General features: G+C 45.3%; 1 protein-coding gene across 2 annotated transcripts; it reads left to right on the top strand.

Annotated features, from left to right (window-relative positions):
• Positions 1-16,008: 16,008 nt before the first annotated feature.
• LOC148844989 (anthocyanidin 3-O-glucosyltransferase UFGT-like) lies at positions 16,009-18,655 on the top strand. Of its 2 annotated transcripts, XM_088953391.1 has the most exons (3): positions 16,009-16,185; positions 16,310-16,838; positions 17,609-18,655. In XM_088953391.1, exons 1-3 carry the CDS (start codon positions 16,183-16,185, stop codon positions 18,478-18,480), a joined length of 1,404 nt encoding a protein of 467 aa, XP_088809517.1. In that variant the 5' UTR covers positions 16,009-16,182; the 3' UTR covers positions 18,481-18,655. The 2 variants fall into 2 exon arrangements, with proteins under 2 accessions (XP_088809517.1, XP_088809516.1); XM_088953390.1 differs by having other exon boundaries at positions 16,032-16,838.
• Positions 18,656-20,123: the final 1,468 nt, after the last annotated feature.

Below are 20,123 nucleotides of genomic sequence, written 5' to 3'. Positions count from 1 at the left end.
GTTTGAGAAAAATGATATTTCACGGATATAGGTAGAGGGAGAATGGGGCGGAGCCCTGCTTTGCCATCTTAAATGTGATTTTCGAACAGAGAGTTTACCTGAAACGAAGGTTTGTGTTATGGTACATGAATTGAGTTGTTAATACCACTTGAATAACCTGTTCATGTAAAACATTAAAAGATCTTCGTCATTCAAGGATTGGTTGAACGGGACAATGGGGCGGAGCCCCTGTTTTGGTATCCAAAAGAAAGACTTCAAACCTGAACGCAGTCTTTGTGTATGATGGTGTTACTCCAAGATGTGTAGTTCCTCATATACATATAACAGAGAAAAAGTTTTGTACCTTACCTGTCTTGAAGAATGACTGGAGCTTTGATAGTGAAATCAAAGCTTTGAGCTAGAGCCTCTATCTTGGAGAATGGCTAACAAAACCTAATCTATTTGCAAAACCCAAATGAAATCAGGAAATCTAAATAAAAAAAAAAAAAAATTCAAAATAAAGAATTGAAATTGGAAGAAGATTGGCACGTCCAAACGTGGCATTCCAACTTGTTAAACGAATTAATAAGGAGGGCGGAAGACGTCTTGGAAGTTCAAATGTCTCTCGCCTTTCATTGGGTTTAATCACAATTACGTGGAATAAAAAAATAAAAAAATTCAAATAAACAGAAAATTAGGAAGGGGGTTTCCTGCAAGGAGAGCTATGTTGAAATGGTAGGACCAGTTTTAATAAATAATGTTAATTATTTTCAAAAAATAATGTTAATTAACTAAAATCTATTTTTAATAAATAGATAAATAGCTTCTCTCAAAAAGAAAATTTAATGGTTATATTTATTAGAAACCATGTTAATCCCTTTTTTGTTATTTTCTTTGATATTTTCTATTCATTAAATGTAATTTTCTACTATTTATAGCTTAAATTATATTAAATAAACAATTTAAATATAATTACTTTCGATTACTGTTTAAAAATACATAATTTAAATAATATTTAAATTATAGCTTACATTAATTAACATTTTTAAAATAGTAATAATGTAAAATATGGTTAATAAATAATATTAATATTGTAAAATACAGTATTTTAATAAACATTTATAATTAATAAATACTTAATTAACAATACTGAAATTATTGAAAATAGTATTTGATGAAGGAAGATTTGGCCCGACCTCATAGTTATGCGACACGTGGCAAAAACAACAACTCGGCACAAAAGCAAGCTTAAAGCGCAAACACCAAGGGGACACCAGCGGACCGAACTCCCTACTGGGGGCCCGAACTCACCCTTGGCCCCGAACCAGAAAGTAATCCGAGCTGGCCTACCTTGTAACAGTTCGGGATACACCTCCCCGAACTGGCCGACCTTGTAATAGTTCGGAATACACATCGCCGAACTGGCCAACCTTGTAACAGTTCGGGATACACCTCGCCGAACTGGCCAACCTTGTAAACAATACGGGATACACGCTGAACTGGCCTACCTTATTAGTTCGGGATATACCTCGCCGAATTGGCCAACCTTGTAACAGTTCGGGATACACCTCACCGAACTGGCCCGCCCTATACATACCTTCGAACTCAAGACTTCGCCTCGTTCACCACTCCGCATCACCTTCTGGGCACCAAACCAAACAAGTCGTACCATGCCTGGCACTGAGGAAGTCCGTACCCGAGGGTGCCGCACCTGACTGACTTGGGATCTGACGCTTGACGGCCGCACTCTAAAACGACCACCTGCCACCGCCACCTGACGCCGCCATCTCCAGTTAGAGAGATGGTTAGGCAGTGGCGGTTCTATCCCAATAGAAAGGACGACGACCGAATTGACAGACGCAAGGGTAATCATACCCGACCTGACAAGGGCCTCGGAGCGAGTGCGCGAAGTGATTATAAGAACCCCCTGCCCCCAACAAACAAGGTATGTGAACTTTGCGCTATCTAGTCTACATTTTGCCTTTGAGAGATTACTGACTTGAGCTTCGGAGTAATCACACCGGGTTCCCCCCGGAGCTCTCTTCTTTCCCGTTTTAGGCTCCCCGACACTCTAGCTCAGAGGCGACTTCGTTGACAGCTAAGACCGACCGGATTGCGCTCCATCAATTGGCACCGTCTGTGGGAACGTTTCTAAAAGCCTCCCTCTAAATCTCTTTTACCTACCCTTTTTTCAAAATCTCCAACACCGAAATGGCCTCCTCCAGCAGTGTCGGGTGTGGAACCGAAAAGGCCACTACCGGAGAGCAACTTCATGCTCCGGCAGTGTGCATTGGGCAGTTCACCATCCCCTTTTCAGTGGATGGGATCCCAAGTTTGAATGTGCCACATGCGGTGGAACCTCTGAACACTCCCTCGTTGAACATCCCTCTCCCACTCCCCGTTGAAATGAACTTCGCGGAACCAAGTGTTGTCCCACTGGCAGCCCGCCAAAACCAGATAGATGATCTGATGCAATGCATGCGGGCAATGCAGGCCCAAATGCAGCAATTCCAGCAGCACCAACTTCAGCAACACCAGGTGTTGCACCACCTCTCCCAACACCATTATCAACAACAATTCCCTCAGCTACCCTTGAACCAACCACTTCCCCTCCGGCACCCTGTTTCAAAGCCGGTCAAGGCCTCCCCTCAAGGTGGACGACCTCACCAAGGAGAGGCTTCCCGACCGCAAAACCCCCCTAACAGTCAGGCCTCTTCCCCGAGCCGAAAGCAAAGAAAGATCACCCCCGCCTCGCAGCCCGCGGGTGGGTCAAGAACCTCGCCAACAAAGTCACCTCGGCGCTCCAAGCCCGTGTTCCCACTCACGGAGAACCGCTTCAGCACCTTAGCAGCAGGCCAGCAATCCGGGCCCATCGAGCTCGGCAACACGGAGGCAAGTAGCGCCAGCACCAGGCCCACTCAAAGAAGGCGCCGTCGAAGTCGCCGAACTGCTACTCACGTGCTACCCGAGCTCAAAGGCAAGGAAGAAACGAGCTCGGGCGAGGTAAAAACCGTCCCCATTCTCTCAGTTCTTTCCCCCCTTTCAGCAGAACTTTTGGCAGTCCCCTTGCCTAGAGATTTCAAACTCCCTTCTCTGGACAAATATGATAGGTCCTTCGGCCCCAATGACCACGTCGACGCATTTCAGTCGCAAATGCACATCGCTAGGGCAAGAGTCGTGCATGTGCATGACCTTCACCACCACCTTCAGAGGGGTGGTCCGCACCTGGTACCGGAACCTAGCTTCCGGGTCAATAAAAAGTTGGCCCCAGTTTGTGCAGATCTTCACTGCGCACTTTGTCACCAGTAAAAGGTGTCCCAGAACCGAGGAAAGTATCTTCGGGGTAATCCAAAGAGAGGGAGAACCCATCCGGAGCTACATCAAACGGTTCAATGAAGCATGTTTGCAAATCCCTCGGTTAGACCCTGCGGTACAGCTCGCCGCGGCCAAAAGAGGGGTGACGCACAAAGAGTTCAAATGGCACATGGTGGCCAGCCAACCAGCAACCGTGGCCGACTTCCTCAAGCTCGCGGACAAGTTTATTAGAACAGAGGAAGAGATCAACCAGAGAAACGAAGGCGGAGTTGAAAAAAGAAAAAGAGAGGGCGAGCAGCCCTCCAACCCCGACGACAGAAGAGGCCATAACCAAAAGGCGAAGCCGAGCCAGCCGTCCCGAGCTCCCTTAGCAGTTCGGATGGATTACAAGCCATTGAACGCAAGGCGGGCCGAGATTCTAATCACGATCAAGGACGCGCCTTACGTAAAATGGCCACCTCGCTTGAAGAGTAACCCCAACAAGAGGAACAAAAATTTATATTATAGTTTTCATAAAGATCACGGTCATAGCACCGAGCAATGTAATAATCTCAGCGACGAGATAGAAGGACTCATCCGTCGCGGGTACTTAAGAAATTTTGTACACTACGACAATAGTAATAAAGCAAGTCGGCAAGGGGAACACGGGAAGGATGTCCCCGAGCCGAGCAACAGACCGGCCGAAGTCTTGCAGCGACCTCCCCCAGAAGAAAGGCCAGTCTGGGGAACCATCCACATGATAGTGGGCGGTTCGGTGGTGGCAGGATGCACTTCGGCGGAAGCAAGGACGTCAGTTCACGAAGCAACCCGAGTGGAGCAGAACCCTCCCAAGAGGCCAAAGAAGGAAGAACCGATCTTTTTTATAGAAGAAGATGCGCGAGGTGTTCACTACCCCCACGACGACATGTTCGTCATAAAGCTAAGGATCAGCGATTTCGAAGTCCGGCGCGTGCTGGTCGACTCAGGCAGTTCGGCGGACATACTATTCAAATCGGCGTTCGACCAATTGCAGTTGCAGAAAAGCGATTTGAAACCCGCTCACACTCCTCTGGTAGGCTTCAGCAGAGAGGAAGTCAGGCCCTTGGGAAAAATAACAGTACCTGTGGAAGTCGGTACATGGCCGTGCGCGGTAAGACTCAACCACGATTTCCTGGTGGTCGCAACCCCCTCCCCATACAACGCCATAATAGGGCGACCAATTATGCATATTCTACGTGCAGTGGTCTCCACCTATTATCTGGCAATGAAGTTCCCCACGAACTTCAGTGTGGGGGTAGCGCAGGGCGACCAACTTGAGTCCCGCAAATGCTATGTTGCTGCCCTAAAGGGAAAAAACAAGGCAGCCGACGACCTCGAACTAGAGCGACCTACGGAGCAGGGCGAGGAACGAGTTTCGCCCACTGAGGAAACAGTCACAGTCCCGACCTCGGCTACAGATTCGACGCAAACTCTACAAATTGGCGCCTCCGTCAAGGAGCCTTTGCGAACTGAATTGGTGAGTTTTTTACTCCAAAATTTAGATATTTTTGCATGGTCCGCGGCAGATATGCCCGGTATTGACCATGGCCTCATAACTCACAAGCTTAACACTGACCCTGTAGTCAGACCCATTAGACAGAAGAAACGCAACTTAGCCCCGGAGTGCTGGAGGGCGGTCAACGAAGAAGTCGAAAAGCTCCTCACAACGGACTTCATATGGGAAGTTCATTACCCGAGCTGGGTAGCCAACCCAGTGCTGGTGAAAAAAGCCAACGGCAAGTGGTGCATGTGCGTCGACTACACCGATCTGAACTGAGCTTGCCCAAAAGACTGCTTCTCCCTACCCCAAATTGACTACCTCGTGGACGCGACCTCGGGACACGAGCTGCTAAGCTTCCTGGACGCCTACTCAGACTACAACCAGATTAAGATGGACCAGTCCGACTAAGAAAAAACCAACTTCATTACCGAGTTTAGCCTGTACTGTTACAAGGTCATGCCCTTCGGGCTAAAGAATGCTGGTGCGACCTTTCAAAGACTTGTAAATAAACTTTTTCGGCCTTTAATTGGCACGAAAATCGAATGTTATTTGACGACATGGTCGTCAAAACACAGTTTTTGCGAGAATTAATAAGAGACTTGGATTTTGTCTTCCAAATTCTGCGTCAGTATAACATGAGACTATACCCAAACAAGTGTGTATTCGGTGTCACCTCGGGTAAGTTCCTAGGGTACATTGTCAACCGGTGCGGCATTGAGGCCAACCCAGACAAAATAAAGGCCATCCTTGATATGAGACCACCTCGGAAAGTAAAAGAAGTTCAAAGGCTAAACGACCGCATAGCCGCTCTGAGCCGCTTCATGTCCAAGAGAGCAGACCGCTGCCTGCCTTTCTTCAAGGCAATCAAAGGCAAAGGGTTCGAATGGACCCGAGATTGCCAGCTCGCGTTCGATGAGCTAAAGACTTACCTCGCCACTGTACCAACCTTAGCCAGACCCGAGGAGGGCGAAGTCCTAGAACTGTACCTCTCGGCGAGTGACGAAGTGGTCAGTTCGGTATTAGTAAAGCAAGTAGATCAGGTCCAGCGGCCCATCTATTATGTTAGTAAAATTCTGCAGGGAGCAGAAACAAGGTACTCGCAGATAGAAAAAATTGCCTACGCACTAGTGATATCAGCTCGGAAACTCCGCCCATACTTCCAATCTCACACCGTCGTTCTCTTAACCGACAAACCCCTAAGACAAGTTTTGCTGAAGCCCGAGGTCTCCGGTAGGCTGACGAAATGGGCCATCGAACTCAGCGAGTATGATCTCTAGTACAAACCCCGGACCGTAATTAAGGCCCAAGCTCTGGCTGATTTTATCGCCGAGTGCACTTTCAGCCATGAAGCCCTACAGGTCGAGCCCGAGGTCCCCAGTTCGGGCGAACCCAGAGCTCCCGAGCCAATAGAGTCTAAACCCCGTGAAGTAGCAGCGAGTGTGGCATCTCTCCTGGTCAGGCGAAACGCGAACTGGGATGAGGAGCCCTGGATCCTTCACGTGGATGGTTCCTCGAACCAGCAAGGCAGCGGGGCTGGAATAGTCTTATGTGGCCCGTGCGGCACAAAATTAGAATACACACTACGCTTTGAGTTCGCGGCATCCAACAATGAGGCAGAGTACGAAGCACTGATAGCCGGGCTGGACTTAGCGTGAAAGGTAAAGACAAAGCACTTGGTCATCTGCAGCGATTCCCAGCTTGTAGCCAACCAAGTTACGGGCGAGTATGAAGCACGCGAGCTCTCCATGATCGCATATTTGGCGAAAGTAAGAGGCCCTGCTCAACTTCCAGTCACACTTCATCAGGAAAATCCCAAGGTCAGAGAACACAGAGGCCGACGCTCTGTCCTGGTTAGCCGGCACAAGTCACAACATGAGAACCGTGTACATAGAGGATTTACCTCGGCCTAATATTCTCAGGGGGGCAGAGGAGGTCGCTCCCGTCCTGGAAGCAGAGCCGAGCTGGATCGACCCACTCGCGAGCTTCTTGATAGACGGAACCCTCGCTGCAGAACGCAATGCGTCCAAGAGGGTGCAGCGCCAGGCAACCAAATACGTCATAATAGACGAACGGTTATACCGACGGTTCTACACGCTCCCCTACTTGCGTTGCCTGCGACCTGCCGAAGCCGAGTTCCTACTCGGGAAAAAGGAACACTTGGGAAAAAAGATTATCTATTGAATTGCAAGAAACAGTATATTGGCCATCAGAAGGCACTTACAAAAAAAAAGAATATTTTTACATGCCCAGAGCTACTTCTTCGCTATCAGAAGGCACTTCAACAACACCCGAAGGCCCTGCCTCTCCTTCAGAGTCCGGCTCGCCATCGGCAGCATTGGCCATCTCCTGAGTTATACGCGGAGTGGATATGGCACTAACATCAAAGTCGGGGTACGTGTTCTGGATCATCCACCGGCCTTCTTCTTGGCGTCTTCAATGCCTTTGGAAAAAATCTGCGTTTTCTCCTTGATGTCCTTCTGAAGATATTCGACTTGATGCTGCAAATCCAACTTCAAGTCTGCCATGTGCTTGACAACGACCCCATGGCCTTGGCATCACGCTGAGACCTCGCCTGCCTGGCCATTGCGACGCGAGCAGCCTCTTCGACAGCATAAGCAGTTGCCTCAGCAGCTCGGGTATTCGCCTCTGCAGCACGGAAAGCCTCTTCAGCAGCATGAGCGACAGCCTCAGCAGCTCGCGCCTGTCGCGAGCTCCTCTCCACTTGGGCTGCTAAGGCATGAATTGAAGAATTCACCTACCAAAAGAAACAAGTGAGCAATGACAGCAAAAGCGACAGAAAATGAAAAAGGCAGACGAAATCTGACTTACCACCATAGCATGTGTTACGGCATGACATGTGACCTGGTTCAAAGGAAAATCGGTCCACGCCGCGATCTTCTCAGGGAAAGTAGCCTCCCTACTCTTCTGAAGAGCGTAGTTCGGCGTCAACACGCTCCTGCACTCCCCTTGAGTTCCCGAACTCGAGGGCCTAGCCCGCGTATGAGCTGACCCAGAGTGAGTAGGAGCACTTGAGTATGCAGGAGCGCCCCGGCAGCTTCATGCATCAGTGGAGTCACCTCGGGCTCCCTGGGCAGATCCTCCAGCGTGTTGTCTAGAACTTGAGGCTCCTCTTTCGGGGGCAGCTCGGTATGAATTCGCTTGGTGACCCACTTCCTCCTCTTCATACCTTGGAACAGACGCCCCCCACGAGTTCTCTCCGCGTCCATCACACCTACAAAAACAAGTTCGACATAAAAAAAAAAAAAGGAACAAAGCAACAAGAAACCACAGAACTAGAAACCTACCCGAACTCAGGCCGACCGCAATAAGCTTGGCCTCCGTTAAGTAGTAATGGCACTTCAAACCTTGCCATGCCCATTGCCGGAGGCCCTTCACCGTCTCTTTGTCGAGAGTAACACCTGAATCAGGAGCGGCCTCACCCCGCCCGGTCTGAAAGGGCTATCCTTGTGCACTTCGCACACCGAAATAGTCCCGCTTCCACATCGGGACTTTATTAGGAAGATTGTACAGAAGCTTAAAGCCCGGGCGAGGAGAAAGGTAATACGCCCGTCTTCCCCTAGGAAGAAAACCCGTCTGTCTCTTGAGCATCAAGATGGAGGAGAATATCTCTAAGTCTAAAGGGAAATTCTGCTCGCAAAAAAGGGAGACTGTCCCCACCAGGTTCCGAATAGAGTTTGGATGAAGTTGGCCAATGGTGACACCGAAGTGGTTTATGACTTCGACGAGAAGGGGGTGGAAAGGAAGTCACACCCCCGCAGCGAGCTGCTCTCGAAAAATCACAATCTCATCAGGACCGTGTTCCCAAGGAAAGCTACCCGAAGGAATAAAATATGTATACCCCCCAAGCAGATTGTAAGACAAGTATAGATTGAAGCCCCTCAGGCGTCATGGTCGAGGGACCAAACCAGTCTAGCATCCGACCTCGGCGAGAGGTAGACGCCAAACTGCCCAAAGTGGCTTGGCCTACTGGTTCATAGTCCTCGAGTTCCACCTCAGGATCACTGAGCCAGTCGGGGGATACGGCTCGGTTTGTAGAACCTACGTCAGTCTTACTTGAAGAGTCGTCTAAGCTATCAAAGCTAGACATTGAGGAAAAGAGGTGGATTCAGGAAAGTACTCACCAGAAGAAAGTTTTGAAGGCTCCAGAGACGGGAACAAGCCAAAAAACCTTGGAGGCTACGTAACCAGCCTAGACGCGAGCTGAAAAAAAAATTTGGACGCGAGCTGTAAAGTTGGACGCGAGCTCAATAGGCAAACCGCAAAAGTGACAAATCGACTGGGGTCCCCCACTATTTATAGCTACAGTAACCAAGAACCGACCGTGCAGATCAAAGATGATCCGATGGCCCACATTCGCGTTGATCGCATGTCCCCTGAGGCTGAGATGTGATTGGCGCACGTCTTTCTAAAAAAATGAAATGTCAGCGCACGTCTTTTTTAAACCGAAGTCGTGCTGACGCACGTCTTTCTGAAACTGACCGTGCCGCACGTCTCCCTGACAAATGCCAGCGCACGTCCAGCAGTGGCGCGCCTTTTTCAAGTTTGAATGACCCGCTGTCATGTCCCAGCGGCGCGAATTTTTGAAATTCAAAACGCGTCGTTAGTTTCCCGCCTTCTCGAAAATCGAAGAACCCTTGCAAAAGCAACTCGTGCAGTCAAGATTCAAAGGATGGGACAAATCCACCTACCACCTCGCAAAACTCCCCGCACCAGGGCAAGACCCTTGGCACGAGGAGTGGGGGGCAATTGATGAAGGAAGATTTGGCCCGACCTCACAGTTATGCGACACGTGGCAAAAACAACAGCTCGACACAAAAGCAAGCGAAGAACCCTTGCAAAAGCAACTCGTGCAGTCAAGATTCAAAGGATGGGACAAATCCACCTACCACCTCGCAAAACTCCCCGCACCAGGGCAAGACCCTTGGCACGAGGAGTGGGGGGCAATTGATGAAGGAAGATTTGGCCCGACCTCACAGTTATGCGACACGTGGCAAAAACAACAGCTCGACACAAAAGCAAGCATTAAGCGCGAACACCAAGGGGACACCAGTGGACCGAACTCCCTACTGGGTGCCCGAACTCACCCTTGGCCCCAAACCAGAAAGTAATCCAAGCTGGCCTACCTTGTAACAGTTTGGGATACACCTCGCTGAACTGGCCGGCCTTGTAACAGTTCGGAATACACCTCGCCGAACTGGCCAACCTTGTAACAGTTCGGGATACACCTCGCCGAACTGGCCAACCTTGTAAACAGTTCGAGATACACGCCGAACTGGCCTACCTTACCAGTTCGGGATATACCTCACCGAACTGACCAACCTTGTAACAGTTTGGGATACACCTCGCCGAACTGGCCCGCCCTATACATACCTCCAAACTCAAGACTTCGCCTCGTTCACCACTCCGCATCACCTTCTGGGCACCAAAACCAAACAAGTTGTACCATGCCTGACACTGAGGAAGTTCGTACCCCAGTGCGCCGCACCTGACTGACTTGGGATCTGACGCTTGACGGCCGCACTCTAAAATGGCCACCTGCCACCGCCACCTGACACCGCCATCTCCAGTTAGAGAGACGGTTAGGCAGTGGCGGTTCTGTCCCAGTAGAAAGGACGACGACCGAATTGATAGACGCAAGGGTAATCATACCCGACCTGACAAGGGCCTCGGAGCGAGTGCGCGAAGTGATTATAAGAACCCCCTGCCCCCAGCAAACAAGGTATGTGAACTTTGCACTATCTGGTCTACACTTTGCCTTTGAGAGATTACTGACTTGAGCTTCGGAGTTATCACACCGGGTTCCCCCCGGAGCTCTCTTCTTTCCCGTTTCAGGCTCCCCGACGCTCCAGCTCAGAGGTGAGTTCGTTGACAGCTAAGACCGGCCGGAATGCGCTCCATCAGTATTGATAAAAAATACATTTCTTTTAATAAATAATGTTAATTAATTAAAATAATGTAATTATTAAAAGTACTACATTATTTAAAAATACTATTAATTAATAAATACTTTAGATTAATTAACAATATTGTAATTATTAAAAATACTATATTAATTAAAAGTATAGTTAATATTGTGAATTAATAAAATAGTTTAATTATTTAATTGCTATTAATTAATAAATATTGTAATTGTTAATACTATTTTAATGAATTATAACTTAGGTTATATTAATTAATAAATACATTATTTAATATTATTTTTGAATAAATATTGATAATTTTTTAAAGATACTATTAATTAATAAATACATTATTTTTGATAAATATGGCTAGTACTGTTAATTAATAAAAATGCTATTGATTATTAAAATTCTTGTAATTATTACTAATAGTATAAATTTTAAAGTATAATAATTATTATTAATAGTATAAATTTTAAAGTATATTAATTATTATTACTACTCCCTCCCTCCCTCCCTCTCGCTCTCTCTTAAATGTCTTTAACTCTTTTTTAAATATAATAATAATATGCATTAAAATAAGAGGCATTGGAAAACACAAATTTCTCTTTTTAATACTGTGCAACTTTATTAATCTAATCAAGATAAGCAATGATTACTTTTTTATATTTTTAAATCAAAAGAAAATACAAAAGAATACAAAAATTTGAGAAAATAGATAAAAAACTTCTCTCAAAGGAAAGACATGCTAACATGGACTGTTTAATTTTTTTTTTAAATATTGGCTTCAAATGTCCATCAAACCAAAGATTAGAGAATTTTATGATTTTCTCATCCCATAACTGAGTGAATTTACATTTAATCAGTTTGTAGGAAACAAAAACCTTGAAGCATTGTAGGAAATATAAACCAGGAAGTGAGTCTATCAAAGCCACAGTAAAAAGATATACACAAATTGAAGCAGTGGTTAAACTGTTATTTGGACCAATTTCTTACATCAATTAAACAAATAAGTTTGTAGGAAACATAAATCAAAAGAAACAACTAAAATTATAATCTCAGTCCAACTTCTTACATCAATTAAACAACTAAGTTTGTAGGAAACATAAACCAAAAGAAACAACTAAAATTATAATATCCAATTGGCATGGTTCAACCTATTGACTGAGCTAAGCTATGAATTAAAGATAAGTGCGACAGAATTATTAAGGCTAGAAGATTTAACAAACAAAGCCTTGAAGTAATGTCTTTTGGTTTCATGCAAAATTTAAACCAGTTACTCCAGAATATCTTTGCCCGTTAAAAGTGATGAATGTTGCAGGGTGAGAGAAGTAAAAGCAATCCCTAAGTAATAAGGACTCGAGGAACAGAAGTTTTTCCATACGCAAATTTAAACCCTTTGTAAATTGTACATAATTAATTGTTAGAATTGGGCCTACGAACGATGGCGTTGAGGACAATGAGCCCACCAATAGTGAAACTTGAAAGTGACGGCACAAGCCCCAAACCCCTTAGATCAATAGTGTATCTTACTAGCATTGAGCTCATTGCGACACCCAACGAGGTTGAAGTATAGTTTAGCGATGAAGTGGTTGAGCAGGTCAGGTTGAGTCACTTTGCATAGAATGGATTCCACTGTTGGTGTTGGGATATATACACTGTAGCATTGATTTGATTTTGTGCCGATTTGGTTTTTGTTGAAAGTGTTGGAAAATGGGGTCACTGTAACTTTGGAGGAGAAGCTTTGAGGTGCGCTTGAAGACACTGTCTTTAGAAGTTATTTTCCCCAATCAGTTTTACCGAATTTGCTATTGGGTTATAGGCAAATCCGTTCCCATGATACAAAAGAGCCTTGGGTGAGAATCTGCAACCAGTAAAGTTGAAGAATCTCTGAAGAAACTTTTTGTGAGATTGTAGCAGACCGGACTGAGAGAGAGAGAAAGTGGATTTCGGTGCGCAATCAATTCAACCCGCATCAGTCAAAGCTATCTCCAAAGACATACAGAAAGGGAGTTCCTTGTTTGCTATTTTCCTTCAAGCCACAGTCGAGCCTACATCACCGGATGTCAACACGGAGATGCAACAACTGCTGGGGAAGTTTGAAGATGTGTTCCAAGAACTTATGCACCGTCCTCCCACACGGAAAAACGATCATCATATCAATTTGAGGGAAGGAATAGAGCCCATCAATGTGAGACCATACTGGTATGCCCATTTCCAAAAATCCGAAATTGAAAAGCAAGTTCATGATATGTTAAATTTGGAGCTTATAAGATCCAACACTAGTCCTTTTTCATCTCCTGTTTTATTGGTTAAAAAGAAGGATGGTTTCATGGCAATTTTGCACTGATTATTGTGCTGAATGCCGTAACCATCAAAGATAGATTCCCAATTCCTACAATAGATGACATGCTTGATGAGCTCAATGGAGCTACTTATTTCACTAAACTTGACTTACGGGCAGGATACCACTAGGTTCGAGTGCTTCCCACAGGCATTCATAAAGTTGCTTGTCGCACTCATAATGGCCATTATGAATACTTAGTTATGCCCTTTGGTCTTTATAATGCTCCGTCTACCTTTCAAGCAATCATGAATTTAATATCTCGGTCATACCTCTGTAAATTTATGCTTGTTTTCTTTAATGACATTTTGATCTATAGCCCCAATTGGAACATGCACCTTGAACATGTTCAAAAGGCTTTAGAAATACTGAGGCAGCATAAATTTTTTGTCAAAATCAGCATATGTGCCTTCAGTGTACAAGAACTAGAATACATAGGCCATATTGTAACTCCTCAAGGGTTAAGGTGGATCAAGGCAAAATCCAAACCATGCTGAATTGGCCTAAGCCTACTAATGTCTCTGAGTTGCGTGAGTTTATAGGACTTACAGGTTATTACCGAAAATTTGTCCACAACTATGGCATCATAGCACGCCCTCTCACCAATCTCTTGAAAAAGGGATAGTTTGGATTGTCAGATGAAGCAGAAAATGCTTTCCAGGAGCTCAAGAAAGATATAACCACTACACCAATGCTCACAATGCCAAATTTCAATGAGCCATTTATCATTGAGTTAGATGCTTTGGGAGACGACATAGGGGCAGTTCTATCAAAGCAAGGAGGGCCTATTGCATTCATGAGTTGAGCCTTGGGCGCCACCAAACGCTTGTGGTCAGTTTATTCGAAAGAGATGCTAGCCATCATTCATGCAATTCAGACGTAGGGACCATATTTGCTTGGCCGGAAATTTTACATCCAAACAAATCAGCGTAGTCTCAAATACTTGTTGGAGCAACGAGTAGCAACACCCGAGCAACAAAAATGGGTAACCAAACTGGTTGGCTATGATTATGAGATACAATACAAGCTTGACTGGGAGAATAATGCAGCTGATGCACTTTCACAGGTGGCGGGAAGTCCTAGTCTGGATGCCTTGTTTGTGTCCCAAACTCCATTATGGGATACAATCAAAGCCGAAGCTTGTGACAACCCTTACATGAAAAGGATTAGACAACAAGCAACCGAAAACCTAGGCGTTCCTTAAAGCTGACGTAATGGGTTGGTTTGCGACAAAATCGAGTAGTGGTGCCCTCTCATTCCCACATCACCAAACAACTTTTGCAACAATACCACGACTCTCCAATGGGTGGGCATTCGGGTGTACTACGGACATACAAAAGAATAGCGCAACAATTTTATTGGCCGTCCATGCACCAAGTGGTGAAAAACTATGTTGCTTCTTGTGAAGTGTGCCAACATGCCGAAAATGAAACCTTGTCACCTGCCGGATTCCTACAACCACTTCCAATTCTTTGTCAAGTATGGGATAATGTCACTATGAACTTCATTGATGGCCTCCCACCTTCGAATGGTAAGAATTCAATTCTTGTTGTGGTTGACAGGTTGAGCAAATCATCACACTTTCTGGCTCTCTCCCACCCGTATACAACAAAATTGGTGGCTGAAAAATTCACTGAAGGAGTTGTAAAACTTCATGGTATGCCTCGATCCATCATAAGCGATTGAGACCCGATGTTCATCAGTTGTTTTTGGCAAGAGTTCTTCAAATTATCAGGCACACAAATGAAGATGAGCTCCACGTACCATCCACAAACAGATGGACAAATGGAGGTGGTTAATCGTTGTTTTGAACAATACCTCCGATGCTTTGCGTACCAACAGCCCCGTACATGGCACTCCTTCCTCCCATGGGCTGAACTCTGGTACAATACTACCTATCACGCATCTACCAGAATGACTCCTTTCCAAGCTCTCTATGGAAGGCCTCCACCGGAAATTCCACATTACAATGAAGGTTTTTGCCCAGTAAATGAAGTTGACTGCAACTTATCATCTCGGGATGCCTTGCTACGACAACTTAAGGAGAATTTGCATGCAGCAAACAATCGAATGAAACAATTAGCAGATTCCAAACGTCGGGATGTTGAATATCAAGTGGGAGACTTTGTGTTTCTGAAGCTCCATCCCTATCGTCAGCACTCTATGTTTAAATGAGCCTATCAAAAACTTGCGTGTAAGTTCTATGGACCATATCAAATTGAAGAAAAACTTGGGAAGATGGCCTACAAACTCAAGCTTCCACAAGGTTCTCGCATTCACCCGGTATTCTATGTGTCCCCTTCTCAAAAAAAAAAAAAAAGGGGGGGGGGAGACACAACTGTTACTAGTAACGAAGTACCTCCACTGACCAAAGATGGTGATTTGACTATTGAACCGGAGGAAGTACAGGACACCCGTTGGATCAAAAAGGGGTCTCCAATTATCGAAGAAAGCTTGATCAAATAGAGACAACTTCCAATAGAAGATGCTACATGGGAGAACACACAAGAAATAAAAGACAAAATCATGAACTTGAGCACAAGGTTCTAGCCAAAGGAGAGGGTATTGATAAGCCACAGAGGTCGCAGAAAACACCCGTGAAGAACCCAAAATACATAAACTAAAGTATCATGCATGGCCCATGCAAGGGGTGACGTGGCATCAAGAGAAGCATAACAGATTTTCTCCATTTTCTGTTCTATTTTCTTGTTAGTCAGTTAGTAGGAGTCACTCAATAAGGCCAAACCGTTAGCCATAGGAAGCGTTCAATTGATTAAGTAGTTATTGCATAAGAATAGGCCAGGTTGTTAGTTGTTATTTGTTAAGTTGCTATCGGCTAGCTAGTTAGACAAGCTAATCCCTTGGTCGGTGGCCATTTTAGTGGAGAGGTTTCTTATATTTAAACACGGCCCAACCATTTTGAAAGGACAGTTGAAAGATTTTAGCAAGGGATCAAAATTTGAAGGGTTATTTAGAAAATATATTTTTTTTGAGGCTGTGCATAATTTAAATATGTATTTGGCAAGTTTCATTACCCTCGCACGTCATTCTAACGACCACAAGGGGGGTTAACTCGTGGGTAGTCCAGGCTGCCGGTGCCAGATATGGTAGTTTACCACACCACATGTCGACTGTCCATATATCTTCCCTTGCGTTGCATCTTGCGTGCATAACAACCCCTCCCCCCTCTTTGCCATCTCGCTCTGTAACTTTCGCACCTTTCACTCTCAGGTCTCAGCAATGGGGGAAGTCGGCCGCAACGACAATTCAAACCTTCCCCCCCACATTGCCGTAATGGCGTTCCCGTTCGGCACCCACGCGGCTCCTCTCCTCAACATCACGCGCAGATTAGCGGCGGCCGCCCCTGAGGCAACGTTCTCATTCTTCGGCACGGCGGAGTCCAACCGTTCCGTCTTCCCATCCAGCGGAGATGCTCTACTACTACTACATAACGTAAAAGCCTATAATATCTCAGACGCAATCCCCGAAGGATACCACTTTACGGGGAGGCATCAGGAGAGTATAGAGCTGTTCCTGGAAGCAACGCCAGGAAACTTCAAAGAGGGGTTCGAAGCGGCGGTTGCGGAGACGGGGAAGAAGGTCACCTGCGTGTTCAGCGACGCTTTCCTGTGGTTTGCGGCTGTCATGGCGGACGAGCTCAGCGTCCCGTGGGTTCCCATTTGGTTGTCTGCACTTTGTTCTCTGTCCACCCACCTCCACACTGATCTCATCCGCCACAGGGTTGGCGTTAGCCCCAAGGGTATGCTAACAAAGCAACCGGCTGCATGTATGCAGCATTTCGATCAGTAATGCTCTGTGAGGAGTCCGGATTTGCTCTCACAGAGCGCGCCTCACGTTGACCTCACAGCCTGTTATGGCCGCACATCGGATCCCCTATTTATTATTCATGGGATGTTTCCAATACAGGGTGGGACGTGAGACTTACACCGCAAGGAGCAGATCCCAATTCCTCTTTGAGAGAGAGGGAATCAGAGGGATCCGGATTCAGTCAGGGCAAGGCGCGTTCCAACAATCTTTATAAACTTAAAATAAAACACAGCTGTACGCCTATGCAATGAGGTAAAGGCTGTTCGAACGGATTTTCCACTGATTGAAACCGATGTCAGTTGATTGAGTGAGTTCAAATCAGCCACCTACTACGTCTCACAGCATAACATCTTCCGATCATGACATCATTATCTTTGATATCATTGTCCAGAGATATTTCCAATATACGGTAGGAGTGTGCTGTGGGATGTTGAATTGAGTTAGGAGATAAACCTTAACATGTACTGACCCGACTATATTGGGTTAGGTTCGGATTTAGGTTTGGATTACTACGAACCGGTACTATCAACTATGTATGAAGCCGGGCAGGTTCGATAATCGATATCTCCTGTCCATTCAATTGGGTCGGGTCGGGTCGGGCTTATTTTCATTCGAGTTAGGCAAAACACCACCAAACCCTACCCTGGTGAGAGAGTGAGAGTTTTAAGTTTTAACACAGGTTATGTTTTGATGTGAGCGCAGGTATTGCAGACCGTGAGGACGAGCAACTTGATTTTATTCCCGGGATGTCTAAATACCGTCTCTGGGATTTGCAGGAAGGGATCCTTATCGGAAACTTGGAATCACCCTTCAACCGGATGTTACATCGAATGGGTCAGATGCTTCCACGTGCCGCGGCGGTTTTCATCAACTCTTTTGAAGAGCTGGAACCCGCCACCATGGAGGATATGAAGTCAAAGCTGAAAAAGTGTTTCACTGTGGGGCCGTTTACCATCTTGGCTCCACCTCCATCCGGTCCGGACGAGACCGGCTGCCTAGCGTGGCTGGACCGTCAAAAGCCCCGATCCGTGGTTTATTTGGGCTTTGGATCAGTGATCACACCTCGGCCTCCTGAGCTGACCGTCCTTGCAGAAGGGCTAGAGGCCAGTGGTGCACCATTTCTGTGGTCCATTGGAGACAACGTAAAGGCCCAATTGCCAGTTGGGTTTATTGAGAGAACACAAGACAGGGGAATGCTGGTTTCATGGGCCCCACAGAGGCGTGTGCTGGACCATGCGGCGGTTGCCGTATTTATATCGCATGGTGGATGGAATTCCGTTGTGGAGAGTATTTCCAGCGCGGTGCCGCTGATCTGCCGTCCATTTTTTGGAGATCAAAGGTTGAACGCACGATTGGTATCGGGAGTATGGGGAATTGGGGTAACTATTAGGGGTGGGGTGTTTACGAGGGAGGGTCTGATGGACGCTCTGGATTTGATTTTATCAAAGGACGAAGGAAACAAAATGAGGGAGGGAGGTGGGACCCTACGAGAGCTTGCGAGAAAAGCGGTTGGACCAGAGGGGAGCAGTACGCTGTATTTCAATGCTTTATTGGAGATAGTTTGCAACACGTAATGATAAACCCTCTTCTTGCAAGCAAATGAGAGACCCTCAAGGTAGATCTAGTTTGGTTTAATTTGCAATGTGAATTACCTACCATTAAATAATGGCTCTTTAGTGTATTTTGTTAATCTTCTTGCTCAGGCGTATGAATAAAATGCATTCAACAGTCTTAGACTGAGGCCTCAAATCCTGATGATTAAATGTTGAACTATCATTATGATCATGAACTTGATCTTGATTCATCTTAACCGGGCTTATAGAGTGATCATGATCATTTTCAGAGTTGCATATGATTCAATTTGGATTAATGTTAATCTATAACTTTAATTTAAATTTAGTATTATAAGATTAATAAAATTTTATTTCATGTATTTATATATATCTAAAATATTAGTAAACATGTGCATTTATTTGCATGTGACAATTTCTGAATGGTTATAAGTGGACAGTTTTCGAAGTGAGAATAAAGGACATATATGTCTTCGACCCGGCCCAACCCATGAATAAGTCTAATTGTGATATAGAAGGAATGATTTGATTAGAGGGTAACCTTTATTTGTACGCTTTTTGGCCAAAGTGATGTAGGCTACTTTCCTCTTTTGGATTTTCAAAGATATGGACCAAAAGGTTTGCAACCAAAGCAGCAAAGTCAGGTATGTTAGACTTGGGAGTGCCGTAAAGTTTGGGTAGGTTGGCAATCGTCACAATAAAAGCCAAAAAAAGAAAATGGATTCATTATCAAGTGACTATTTTCAAATAATTATTTTCTTCATTTATTGTTTTCCAATGAATTCTCTTATCTAGGATAACTATTTTTTGCCATTCATCATTTTTTGGTTTTGTACTTTTAGCCCAATTTTGAATGAATTGGCATATTCTCGGTATATGGGGTTTTGTGAAATTATGAATAACTCGCATTCAATTTCTCTCTCCATTTAATTGGAACGGTACATGGTATCAATTATTGGTAATTTTGAAGATATGTATGATTTTTTTTTTTGATAATACAACATAACTATACGATGGGGCTTTATTGATTTGGTTTTGTGGGCGTTTAGGCTGTGTTTGGTTTGAAGGACAAAGTAGGGAAAGGAAGGGAAATATAAGAACAAACCTTATATATGTTTCCCTAATGCTATGTTTGGTATGAAGGAAAAGGTAGGAAAAGGAAGAGAAAGATAGAAAAATTTATTCAAAGTTTATAACGGTTTTCTTACTTTTCCCTTCATTTTCGTTCAAACCAAACATAGCTTGAGTTTCCCTCATTTTTCCTACTTTTTTCCTTGAAACAAAACATAGCGTTCGCCCCAGGTCGGATCTAAAGAGCAGTAGCTCGGGTAATATTGACGGACCACTACATGGCAACCCCAAAGATCTCGCCATCAGATTCTGAGCCTCGTGAGATCACGTCTCGTAACGGTAAGCCTTATCTCCTTCCCATCCGTTTTGGGCAAACTCGATAAGTCCTATCAGTTATCCCCATTATCACGGAATCGGATCTCATCGTGATGAGGATCTCGAAACCACTCCGCAAAACCCGCGGGGGCTCCATTATATAAAGGCTCTACCCCTCGGGGGTGTAAGGTATGCGTGATTTTCCTGCTCTCAAGCTCTCTACTTTCAAAAGCAATTTTAGCTCGCTACTAGCCTACTAA

Source organism: Nelumbo lutea, chromosome 7, assembly GCF_056320005.1.
Source record: "Nelumbo lutea isolate HS-2025 chromosome 7, American lotus-T2T, whole genome shotgun sequence".
NCBI lineage: Eukaryota > Viridiplantae > Streptophyta > Magnoliopsida > Proteales > Nelumbonaceae > Nelumbo > Nelumbo lutea.
The sequence above is the reverse complement of the archived record's forward strand: the minus strand, read 5'-3'. Positions and strand labels throughout refer to the sequence as shown.